The 12887-nt window shown below is 51.6% G+C and overlaps 1 protein-coding gene across 1 annotated transcript; it reads right to left on the bottom strand.

The window, feature by feature from the left end:
• ALKAL2 (ALK and LTK ligand 2) lies at positions 1-6768 on the bottom strand. The gene is made up of 5 exons (XM_049784279.1): positions 6519-6768; positions 4735-4788; positions 4577-4657; positions 2554-2619; positions 1-543 (listed from the first exon to the last, which is right to left on the bottom strand). The coding sequence occupies exons 1-4, from the start codon at positions 6766-6768 to the stop codon at positions 2555-2557; spliced, it is 450 nt and encodes a 149-aa protein (XP_049640236.1). The 3' UTR covers positions 1-543; position 2554.
• Positions 6769-12887: the final 6119 nt, after the last annotated feature.

The following is a 12887-nucleotide window of genomic DNA, read 5'->3' as shown; positions in this document are numbered from 1 at the left end:
TTCATGCAATTCCAAATAATACTTTGGAAACTTAATTGTAAAGTAATAAAATATTAAACCATACCATATGATCTATGAAAATATAGTTGATTCTGCTTATGTTTCTAAAGAAATACTTAGTTTCTCCTGCTGAGGACCCCAAGCACTACCCGAGTCACATGGAGCAGGGCAGTGTGTGGATCAAGTCCACTGAATAGATTCATATTTGCACACAGTGTCAGAATGCTGCACTCAGTCAGGGAATCGAGTCTGCAAAAATAAATCTCTTGTTCATCCAGGGCGCGTCTGTGGAGGCAGCAGGGGCCTCCCACTAGGTTCCAAGGCACTTTTCAAGGTCAAAATCTGGGAGCAGCTCTGCTTTGCCACTGCTGCTGGAACAGGTAAGGACTCCACTCTGCCACCAATGCAGCATCCACTCAGCAAGGCCTACAATGAAAGTTCTGAGGCATCAGGACTGGCAGAGTAGGGAGCTCCGTGCACGAGTGCTTCCGTGTCCCAAAATAGAAGGCATTACTTGTAGGGAATCGTCACTGGCTCTACAGTCTGCGGAAGGAATGAACATTCTGATGAATGGAAGTGATCGAACCAGCACTTAGACCTGCTGTGTCTGACTGGCACTGACTTAGGGTCGTGCCACCATGGGAAACTGGACTGGCCTTACGGCAGACTGGCGAAATTAATCTCCGTTGGCACACCTGAACCACTTGACATTCGATTCTAAACCATGATGGCAACTTAACAGCTGTGAAGTTGTGCCAGCAACTTGCTGTTTAACACTAGTCTGATAGGACATGGGCGGATACTTGAGCAGAGGGGGGTTCTGAGGCCCAGCATGGTCAGGGGCTTTCAGACTGCTGCTCCAGTACAGTCAGGGTCAGGGCTGAGAGGGCTCTGAAGATAACACAACGCATTCTGAATAGCCCACATCACATCAGGAAGCCCAGGGCAAACCTTGAACCTCATCCCATCCTACTCCCACCTGTATCTCACTGGTCAAGTGTTCACTATTGAGTCAAAGTTACGGAACAATAAAACTCAGTTGTTAAGATGAAATTGTCACCCTTTCTTGGGTAGGACAAGCGCATGGCCTTTGGCTACACTCTGGATGCAGTGATGCTGTGAGTTGGCGTACTCACTATCCTCAAACTCAGGACCCTGTTCAGTGGCAGCATAGTGAATGGTGGTCCCTGTTAGACGGGGCCCCAGGTAAGGGGCAGAGCCTGCCCGGGAGCAAGGTCTCGGGCAATTTGTGGGCAGGGAGGGCTGCTTTCCTCTCAGCTGTTCTCTGCCTCTGTGGGGCAGTCTGGGAGCAAGACAGGCTCAGCAGCTGTCACGCCTGATGGAGCAGGGGACTTGTTCTCCAAAAGCCTACCTAGAAGGAAACACCTCACAGAAATAGCATTGTCTCCCCCCCCCCCCAGCATATCACCTTAGGAGACTCGTGTTATCATTTGTTTTAAAATAAAGCACCCTTGCAACCACAGTGCTTAAATAAAGTGATTATATATAAAAATAAAGTAAGGCACACTCTCTGGGGGCCACATGGGCAGGGGAAGAGCAACGACTGTGCCAACGAGATAAGCAGGTAGTTCTTGGCACTGGGATCAAAACCAGTGTTTCACTTCCTCCAGATACAAAGTGGCTCATGTTACAGGCAGCAGAGCAAAGTGGTATCCTGAGGCTCACACCTGGTGCCTCCACCACCCACTGCCCCAGGCAGGGCATGCCTCTATCTGCTCGCCTACCCCCTAGTGCCTGGGCCGAACCCCTGCCCTGCAACTCAGGACATTTGTAAGGACATCCCCAGATCCTGTCCTCTTTGGAACATCCCTGCACATCTCCCTACAAGAATGGAGCCAGGGAAAGGGCCCTTCCCAGGGTTCTGAACAGTTGACAGGGCGAGGGCTGGGTGCTTTGTCCTTTGGTGTAGGGGACACACCTGCTGGTGCCCAGCACATTAGCAAGACTCAAGCATGAAGGCAGGAAGTGAGATGTGTGTGTCAGGAAATCAGCCCCTCAATGAATTCCCAGACAGCATGAGGGTGCTGGGCACAGGAAGGCAACTCATGACTTCATCCCACACTCCTGCAATTTCCCCTGCACGGCTCCTGCAGGTGTGCTGCATTCCCAGGCCTCTGGTTCTTGGCATTCTCCATGCGCCTAATGTGACCAGAGTGACTCCATGTGCTTTGAGTGTGGTGTGTCGTAGCTAAGTGTGCACACCAGAGTGAAGCCTTGCTGGAACAGGCAGGCACTCAGGGAGAGACTAAAAGGTGCCCCAGTCTCCTACAGACCAGCCCTCAAGTGGACTTGCTCCCGTGAGTATGTGCTCCCTCACCACGTACCCAGAGCAGCCCATCTGGCTGCCTGTCCAGCACATCCTTGGCCTGCACTCAGCACACACCCTTTGCCTGCACACAGCACACACCCACGACTGCCTCTTTCTGAGGCCAGTGTTTGGAACTGTTTGAAAAGGTGCCAACCTTACCCCAAAAAGGGATGCGCCTAAACCCCTGCATGACCGCTGCCTTTCCCTCAGGATCCCACACTCACCTCATCCTTCCATGCACATGGGGCTGACAGCCAGCCGGGTCAGAAGTCGGGCACACCTCTTGTAGTCTGCGGTGGAGACAGATGGGCTAAGTCAGTTGCTCTCTTTACACAGGGTCTCAAGTGCTGGATCCAGAGCCGCTCAGCTCCCTGCTCTGGACCAGCATAGAGTCTGCATCTGCCCTCACAGGCTCCACACGGGCATATCACTGACCATGTACCCATGACTGGTGGGTCCAGAGAGCATCTCACCCCAGCACCTTCCCTTGTGAGCCTCAGCCTTGCTTCCAGCAGACCACCTTCCTGGCACTGTCTCACACTGATCCACCACCTGACTTAATCATAACACAGAGCTTTCTGCATGAGCATGCCAAAGAAAAAGGGTCAAAAGAGCAGAAGGGCCTGGGTTGGATGCAGAGATGAAGCCCTAAGTTAGTTCTGTAAACAGCACTGCTCCCCTGATCTTTTCTGGGCTGATGGCTGAGAGGGCAACTGTCCCCAGCAGGAAGCCCAAAGAAAGCTGTATAAATTCTCAAAGTTTATAACCCAAGTGGCAAAACTTCTTCAAAATAGAGGCTTCTACTCTGACTGGAAATGAAGTGCCTGAGCATGCTGACAACCACCAGAGCTGGGCCTTCTGCTTGACTCTGGTGGCACAGAAGAAGGAGGAGCATTGTAGCACAGCACACATGCACACAGCAAGGCATGATGGCTAGTGACCATCCAGACACACTACAGCCAGCTCAACCCACACCTTCGGCCTCAAGAGGCTTCAGGGGATCTCAGTAAGGGATCTCAGTAAGGAAAAGGCTTTGTCCAGAATGTCCAGGTGGGACTTAAAGCAGCACCCGGGACTCAGACTACACATCCAAGAGCTAGGGGTGCTCTGGGATCCGGTGAAGAGGAAGGCCCCAGGTTTGACCATCTAGTGGGGCATAGATAGGAGTCAGCTTCAATGGGACCTTCATGAGTAACACCCAGAACCTTGTGAGCATCAATAATTTCCTGCGAGAGAATTAGAAATCCTGTAGGGCACTTTAACATAACGCATCTACTGTATTAGCACAAATCAGTTAACATAAGAACCAGATACTTTTTGCACAGTGAAGATGAGAAGGTTCTTGGGGTGTGCGAGTAGGGAGGCTTAGGGGAGGAGTATAGAGGTCATGGATGCAGTTGAGGACCCCAGTAGCAGACATAACAGGCCCGTGCCCACCTGTACTGGCCTGTTTGGTGCCAACATTTCTTTGCCAGGGTCTCTGCTGTGCTGCGAGCGAACCTGGCAAAGTCTAGGGACCCTCATCATGACAGCAGTGACTCGGAGAGATGTAGCTGCCTACTCAGACAAAACCCTGACTTCCATGGACAGGCACCCTGGAAGCTGGATACTGCTGGCCCCTTGGGAGTTGCTAAAGCATCTGGAGCTAAGGAAAGTTTTAGTCCGACCAAGGAATGGGGGAAAGGCTCAAGGTCCTGGTAGAGGCCACTCTAGCTAAAGTGCCACAGTGAGTCATGTTTAGGAACAGAAGATACATCTTTCAGTAAGCACCACAAAGTTAGGCTGAGGACCACATGGGAAGCATGTCTGCATTTCTGAGTCAGTGATAAAGACAACCAGAAAAGCTGACTTTTGAAATGGCAATGGTAGTCCTAGGTCATTGTTACAGATGGAAGCCAAGTTTCTGGTCAGCACCTGGGGTGGAGACACCAGTTACTCATGTATGGAGCAGCTAATGCTGTGGCTGTGTATCTGCTCAGTGTCTGGCATGGCCAGAACCGAGCTGGTATGAATGAGGCCTCTGGAATGGATGCTCAGTTACAGGAGAGCCCAATCATTTCACGATTCTATGAATCATTCTTATTTTTGCCTTCATGGCTGCAGAATTTGCTCTTCTTCCTCAGTGCTCTGAGGTCCTCAGCTCAGAGCTGGAGGGAGCAGTGCCCAGAAAGAACAGGACAGAGGATACATGTGGGCTGTGGTCACATGAGTGTGATGGAGTGGTCCATGACCAGAACAGACACTTACATGCCGGGACGGTGCAGTCGCGGGTGTTGTGGTAGAGTCTGTGGAAGTGTTTGCTGCACTTGGGGCTGAAGTACAGAGGACCTGGAATGTGGGGAAAAACATCATGAGGCTTGGGGTAGGGCTTGGGACAAGCACCCCCAGATGCAGAGAAAACTTACCCGTAAGATGCTTTAAAAACTTGTCCTTCATCCTCAGATCGCGAGGCACAATTTCTGTTTGAGGGAGAAAATCAACGAATTACTGTGTTGCTGGAAGAAACGTTTTTCTACGCACACTCAAGTGAGTCTCAAGGTTCTTAGAACCTCTGGCTAACTAGGTTATACTAAATAAAACTGAGCCCTTCTCTCCCTTCTGTATATACTTGAGTCAGGCTATACTTAGCCTCACCGAGTATCAACATCTCACAAAGCTCCAATATCACCGTCCAGCTTCCACCAATGGAGACAGTGAGGGAAGAGTGCAGGGGGAGAAAGGGTTGTGTGGCAGGGGGAGGGGAGCAGAGGGTGCCTGGAAGTTCGAGTGTCTGAGTACGTGTGCATGTGTGTGTGCGTGCGCTCGAGAGCGGATGAGTGGGTGCCGACGTGTGTGGCACATGAGGGGGTGTTTGTGCGACTAGCGTGAACAGGTGTGTGAGTGAAATGTGTGTGTACTGTGTGCAGCTGAACATGTGAGTGAATGTGTGTATGTGGTATGTGAGAGGGAAACAGAAAGTACACACTTCCGGTGACTAACTCGGGAATCAAATTCACCATCTCTCCAATGTTCCAGAAAGAAAACCTGATCCATCAAACAACAACAACAACAACAAATGTATTCAAGGACTTTACTTCCGTAGATCTCAACAGGAAAAGATTAAGGAAAGCCTCCTGGTGCAAAGGCCGTGTCAAGGAATGGAAATGTTCATTAGCCTGCTTTATGAGATCAAAGTCAAATTCTTGGGCCCGAGTGACCTGGGACAGCAGGGAGGGCATTTCTTTGCCTTGCGCGCACTGACCACCTGGCACCCCGTGTGTTCCCAGAGCCCTGTCAGGAGTGACCCTGAGCAGAGAGCCAAGAAAACGCCCTGAGCGAAGGTCGCCGGGTGAGACCCCTCCCCTACCCCTCCAAAAGTAGAATTCTTAGAGACGGACCTCGCCTGCCAACTGCACCGCCCGGGCTGGAGCATGGCCGCGCGCTCCTGGGTTCTCCGGAGGATGCCCGACCCGCGTTCTAGGGAGTCCTAGCCGGTGCCCGTGGCCGAGAGGCCCCCAGACGCGCCCCGCCCGTGCTCAGGGATGCCCACCGGAGCGCATGCTGCTGACCCAGCGGCCCACGGCCCCGGCCTCGCCGACAACTGCCCTTCGCCGCCGCCCAAGCGCGCCCGCGAGCATCCCCGCCGCGCGCTCTCCGCGCTCTCCCTCGCTCCTCTCTCGCTCCCTTCTCTCTCCCGCGCTCGCCGGCGCTCCACGGCTCTCTCCCGCGGGGCGCCGCCCCGGAGCTCGCGAACGGCTCCGTCTCCGCCGAAAATAATTCCATCTCCGGCAGCGAGCACAGCGGGCGGCGGTTTTAGAGACGCCCGGACCCCGGAGCCGGGCGAGGCGGGTGGGACCTGAGGGCGCCACTCCTGGGGCTCCCCGGGCGGCTGTGCTGGATGGACGGACGGACGGACGGACGGACGGACGGATGGATGGATGGATGGACGGACGGACGGACGAACGGACGGACGGACGGACGGACGGACGGAGACCCCGAGCTGACTCTCTCCCGAACCCGAGGGGGGCCGGTTCTGCCATCCCGCGGCCCCGCCAAGACCCCCGCGAGGATGCTCCTGCGTCCCGGCGGGTCCGCATCCATCCCACCCCAGGCCCGGCGTCTCGTCTCGGAGCCCCGCGCGCGGGCGGCCACGCGGCCCCCTCCCCCCGTGCCCTTTCCCCGGACCCAGCTCTCGCCGGGGGTCGCTCACCGACTCGTTGCTCCTCGGGGGACCCCGCCAAGTCCCCCAGCTCCTGCGCGCCGAACAGCTGCAGCCGCTTGGGCTCCCCCGAGTGCTGCCGCCTGAGCTCCTGGAGGATCCCCACGATGAGCCGCAGCAGCGTCTGCCGGTCGGCGGCCTCGCGGGGCTCGGAGACCCCCTGGCCGGGCCGCGCCGCCCCCGGCAGCAGCAGCAGCAGCAGCAGCAGCGCCGGCAGGAGCGGCCGCGCGGGTCCGCGCATCGTGCGCTCGGGCGGGACGGCGCCCCGCGCCCCGGGGAGGGCGGTCGGGGGTGGCTGGAGGGGCAGGGCGGGCAGAGTCCGGGGCCGAGACACCCCAAGGGCGCCGGACGCAGAGCCCCGCTCGGTCCCGCACGCCGCCGCCTCAACTTTCGCCCGGGCCCCGTGCCTGCCCGGTCCCTGCGCGCAAGTTTCCAGCAGAGCCTCCGTGGGCGCTGCTGAGTCCCCGGGCCGGCCGGCCTGACCCCCGCTCACCCGGGCGCGTGCTTGGGGCGCTGGCGCTGACCCGTGCCCGCAGGGATCGGTCCCCCTACTCCATGGCACGGGCGCCGGGACCGGAGCGGGACGCGTGCCGTGCCGCGCGATGCGCACCGGGCGGCCCGGCTCGGACCCGGGCGCCTCTTATGCCCGCGCGCGCCGACGTCAGGCCGCCCCCCGGGGCCGCTGCAATTAGAGGCGCTCGGAGCCCGCCCCCGCGCGCCCGCCCCGTCTGTCGCCCCCGCGCCGGCTCCCCGGCCCTGCCCTGCCCTGGCGCGGTGCGGGTGCGCAGCGCCGCCTGTGCCTCCCGGGACCTCGCGCGCCCGTCCCCGGCTCGGCTCTCCGGACACACACACACACCGTACGCGCCCTCCCGGCCGGGACCGGGACCCTCGCCGGCCCCCGACACGCTCGCGGGGCGCAGGCACCCCGACCGCCCTCCCTCCCCGGGCCCGCGCGCCCTCAACCCCGTCCTTCTTGGAAAGCGCGGCTCTCCTCTCGGGGCGCGCACTTTCCCAGCCGGGGCGCTTTCTGGGCAGCAGCTGGACGCGCTCCAGGCCCGGAGCGGAGCGGCCAGATGCGCGCGGGGCCCAGGGCGCGGGAACCGGCACGGTGGGGGAGCCCAGGCCGCCCCATCAGCGGGCTGTGGCCTCCCTCTCGGTCCCCGTGTCTCAGCGTGTCTCTGCCGTGTCTGTCTCTGGGTCCTCAGGGCTGTCAGGTGGTCCCTCGTCTGTCCGGCTCTGTCTGTTCCTCCGTGTACTATTTAGTCTGGTTATCTGTGCCTCCGCTGTTTGTTCCTGGGTCATTGGGTCTCTGTGTCTGTGACTGCTCTTTTTCTGTCTTGGCGCCGCTGTCTCTGTCTCCTTATCTCTCTGTCTTTGGGTCTCTGTCTCTGCTCTTTCTCTGTCTTGGCGTCTCTGTCTCATGTCTCTCTGTGCCTTTGGGTCTCTGTTTCTGTGTCTCTGCTGTTTCTCTGTCCTGGCATCTCTACCTCTGCCTCCTTGTCTCTCTTGTCTTTGAGTCTCTGTCTGTGTCTGCTGTTTCTCTGTCTTGGCGTCTCTATCTCTGTCTCCTTGTCTCTGTGCCTTTGGGTCTCTGTCTCTGTGTCTCAGCTGTTTCTCTGTCTTAGCGTCTTTGTCTCTCTGTCTCTCTTCGTCTTTGGGTCTCTGTCTCTCTTGTATGTCTCTCTGGTCTGTGTGCTGTTTCTCTGTGGCTTAGTGTCTCTGTCTCTCTGTCTCTTTCTATCTCTGTCTCTCTGCCTCTGTGGTCTCTTGGCTCTGCTGTTTCTCTGTGTCTTAGTGTCTGTCTTTGTCTCCCGTTTCTCTGTGTCTTTGTGTCTCTGTCTCTTATGGTGTCTCTTTGTCTCTGTTTCTGCTGTTTCTCTGTGGTTTAGTGTCTCCAACTCCCTCTGTCTCTTTCTCTCTGTCTCTATTCCTCTGTGTCTCTGTCTCTGCTGTTTCTCTGTGGCTTAGTGTCTCTGTCTCTGTTTCTACTGGTTTCTCTGTCTTAGTGTATCTGTTTCTTAGTAGTCTGTTTCTGTCTCTCTTTCTTCCCAGTGGATCTGTCTCTGTGTCTCTGTGTCCCCAAGACTGGGTCTTTGTCTGAGTCTCTGCTGTGTTTCTGCATCTCCACTGCCCTTGCTTGGTACTGCTCTCCCTCTCTTCTGAGGTTTGGGGGACAGAATGTGGACGAATGAAGGCCAGACAAGCAGAGAAATGAAGAAAGATGTGCTTGTCTACACTCAAGGGAGTGATTTGATACCGTGCTTGTAGTCTGTTTTATTGGAAAGCAAATGGTTTGAGGTCACTTTTGCATTATTTTAAGGCAACATGACTGAAATATTCGTGTTTTTGTGAAGACTCATTCCAAAGAAAATGAAAATCAGTGTCAAACATGCTTGAGGAGATAAACTGGTCCTATTTCCCTTCACTCCTCCAGGGGAAGTACTGCCCCTCTGACAAAAGCACCCCGTACCGATAGGCACCCCTGGCACTGAATGCTACAGCTATTCCAGATACTGAAGAACACTATGGGAAACATTTTCCTATGGGAAAATATTTTGGTGTAAAACCGGGGGTGGGGGGGGGACACTACTGCAGTGAAAAAGAAAAACAAGAAATCAGTCTAATCTCATTATTTAAGATGCATTTGATATCTTTAATTGCCCGTAGTACTTTTAAAATAAAATCCAACGTTGAAAAACACCAGTAAGAGAACTAGAGAGATGGTATGGGGGTAAGATGTTTGCCTTACACATGACCTGTTCTAGTCCATCTCCAGCAACACATATGGTCCCCTGAGCACTTCCAGGAGTTGTCCTTGAGTGCAGAGTCAACTGTGGTCCCAAACTCCCCCACCCACCCAATCTAGTAAGAGTTAAGTTCCAAGCACCAACAACATGTTGCTTACATGATTTTTCCCTATGATATTTTATGAGATTTTTTAGTGTTTTTAATGGATTTTTTTAATTCTATAATGTATCATTCATTAAGAATCCAAATGTTGGGGCCAGAGAGATAGCATGGAGTAGGGCGTTTGCCTTGCATGTAAAAGGATGGTGGTTCAAATCCTGGCATCCCATATGGTCCCCCGAACCTGCCAGGAGTGATTTCTGAGCATAGAGCCACGAGTAACCCCTGAAAGAAAGAAAGAAAGAAAGAAAGAAAGAAAGAAAGAAAGAAAGAAAGAAAGAAAGAAAGAAAGAAAGAAAGAAAGAAAGAAAGAAAGAAAGAAAGAGAGAGAGAGAGAGAGAGAGGGAGGGAGGGAGGGAGGGAGGGAGGGAGGGAGGGAGGGAGGGAGGGAGGGAAGGAAGGAGAAAGAAAGAAAAGAAAGAAAAAAAGAAAAGAAAAAGAAGAAAAAGAATCCAAATGCATAAACAGTGCAACAAAACGTGTTAGATTGATATTCATATTTATGAGATCTGATTATTAAGAATCATGTATTCATTCATTTCTTCTTGTAAAATTATACTAAAATAACTAGGTAATCTTTTGATAGATTTTTATACATCTTTTTAAATAGATTCTTATTTTTAACTTAATTTCAGATTTTGTACTGAGTTCTAATTTCTCCTGAACTTTCCCATGTATGTGTTGGGAGCCACACCTGACAGAGTTCTGGGAACACTACTGGCTCTATTATACTCAGGGATCACTCCTGGCTGGTTCTGGGGACCTTATGATGTGCCAGGAATCCAGCCTGGGCTGGCCATATGTAAGGCAAGCACCCTCCTTGCATTATTGCTCCAGCCCCAATCTTTAGTTTTGATTGGCAACATTACTTTTATGATCTAATTTGTCTTTACAAGAAGTAACAGATTAATTTTTGACTTTTATTTAAACCTTTTTGAGTAACAGATTTGTGAGAGTGATCCCATATGTGGGGGTGATAATTAAAATTTCCTTTATCTTTTAAAATATTTTGGGTTCAAAGAAATCGATAGTCATCATGACAATGCCTAAATATGGAAGGTAAGGCTATGCAGAAATAAAAAAAAAATGGACACAATCATCAGATGCCATCCAAATGTTTGGCATCTGTAGAAATTCCTTCTGAATGACTGGCTCAAATTTTTACAAATTTTTTCTGCTGAGATGACCCTGAGAATATGTTTGTGATTACCTATAGGTAATGCTGAGAATGGAGTGAAATGTAAGTTTGAAATTCATCTTAAATGTGATGAGGATGTCTTTTAGTTAAAGAATCTGGGGATAATTCTTTTTGTTCGGTTGGTTTTGGTTTTTGGGCCACCCACACCCTGTGATGTTCACAGGTTACTCCTGGCTATGCGCTCAGAAACCACTCTTGGCTTGGAGGACCATATGGGACACCGGGGGATCAAACCGATGTTTGATCAGCCACGTGCAAGGCAAGTGCCCTACCACTGTGCCACAGCTCTGGCCCCAGGATAATTCATTTTTAAAACAAGCACTTTACAAGAAAAAAATCACTTCAGTTTTGGAGAAAGTCTGAATATTTTTATTATGTCAAAATCATTTTAAAAATAATGGTGAATGTATAAGAATTACTTTTTATTGATATATGCTGCAATAATAATTACTTGATATTGCCATTTAAGTTATAATGAGCTACTTAAAGAACACTGTGGCATTTGAGCTAGACAATGATAATCTAATTATTGCACAGGACTCCGCATTTCTGAACTCTATGACAGTGAAGACCACTTCAGCTAAACCTGAGATCTGGGTCATAGGGCAGGAGGTTTGGGGAGGAAATGTAAAATTCTTTTTTATTGATCAGTTGAATGCATCTTCATTATTGTTACCATCAGAACCTCATCACTCTTCTTACTACTTTCTGCTTTGAGGGTAAAGAGTTTGTTTTCCCATTACATACACATTTGTGTGTACTATGACTATTTCTCAATCTACTGTGGTATTTGTGAAAACATTGGCAGACAGAGGCCAGATAGAGTAAAGAAATCTTCCATGCTTCATCCTTCATGGGATTTAGAAACTTCAGCCTGAGCATACTCTTCCAATAGCTTGTATTCCAAAACGGTAGCCACTGATGGCATTAAAGGTGCTGTTGAAATAATCTAGGCTATTTCTTCTACAAATGACTTACATTAATCTTTCACAAATGCCACCAAGAATGGAGGCATCTTTATGGTAGGGATCTTAAGACAAAGGGACTTACATGTCTTGTGTGACATTTGCATGGTTCTTGCTGGTGAGATCCTCAATGCAGCCATAGGTGATTGCATTGATTTAACTCAAGTCAATATTTCCAGGGCTCTGGGAGCACCTGATCACTGAGAGGTCTGTGCACTCTGCATTAGGCCTCTAGCATCCTTACTGCACCCAAAACAACTCTGCTTTCATTTTGAATTGGACTTCTGCTAAATTGTTACTTAGAAAATAGAGATTCAGGGGCCAGAGCAGGGCACAAGCGATAAGGCATCTGCCTTGCGCGTGCTAGCCTAGGACAGACTGCGGTTTGATCCCCCAGCATCCCATATGGTCCCCTAAGCCAGGAGCAATTTCTGAGCACATAGCCAGGAGTGTGGTGCAAAAAAAGAAAAAAGAAAGTAGATATTCACCATGACAGCTGACCAGCATTGATTTAGCACACTCTCACCTGAAAAGTCTGTTTAAAGGCCATATAGCCTGTTGAGTAGCAGAATCCAAGTCAAGATTCAAGAATGTAGATGTGTCTCCATCTCCCTCCCTGACTTCTGGGGTTCTCCTATGAACTTCACAGAGGTGCTGTGTAGAGAGGTAACTCTACAGGAACAAGAGGTTGGTACCTGAGCAGGTACCTGTGTTCTAGGATGTCACAGACGCCTCCTGTAGGCTTCTGTGGTCACAGAAGGAACCCCAGAACAGAACGGGACCCTGGATGGATCATCTTGCAGACACATTCACCAGCGCCCTCTGCTTACGTGGTCCATCACTGACATAGGCGCTTGAGTGGTCTGCGAAGCAGGGTGGTCTGGGAAACCGCAGTGCACTCAGGTGGTCGGCACCACTCACCTGTCTTACCCTGCCTCTAGTGTTTTCTACTTCTTTATGAAAGTGCTACATGGAAGCCATTGATCCCGTGTGCCCCAGTCCTTGCAGGGATCTAGGTGTGTCTGCAGGGAGAGTGTGTGGTAGCTGTGCAAGACTCAGTCATTTTACAGTGTGTCAGCTGTGATGAGACAAGCATTGAATCCAGGTACGCAGAGAATCCCTTGGTTGCTATGGTAACCACGCAATTCATTTATCTTTCTTAAATGAAGCTTTAATTAGCATTATATATAGTCTTTCCGATGACCAGGGTACTTCAATCTGGGGGTCTTTTAGCCAGTTATGCCTCTGTTGAATCTTCTATTATCCTTTTTCAGTGTGAACATGATTGTT

This window comes from Suncus etruscus, chromosome 12 (assembly GCF_024139225.1).
Source record: "Suncus etruscus isolate mSunEtr1 chromosome 12, mSunEtr1.pri.cur, whole genome shotgun sequence".
Classification (NCBI taxonomy): domain Eukaryota; kingdom Metazoa; phylum Chordata; class Mammalia; order Eulipotyphla; family Soricidae; genus Suncus; species Suncus etruscus.
This window is presented reverse-complemented; position numbering and strand designations above follow the sequence as displayed.

Coding starts and splice junctions, on each gene's coding strand:
- ALKAL2 (XM_049784279.1), bottom strand. CDS start 6,768: ATGCGCGGACCCGCGCGGCCGCTCCTGCCGGCGCTGCTGCTGCTGCTG. Junction 4,789..6,518: donor CCCCGAGGAGCAACGAGTCG/GTGAGCGACCCC, acceptor TCCCTCAAACAG/AAATTGTGCCTCGCGATCTG. Junction 4,658..4,734: donor GTTTTTAAAGCATCTTACGG/GTAAGTTTTCTC, acceptor CCCACATTCCAG/GTCCTCTGTACTTCAGCCCC.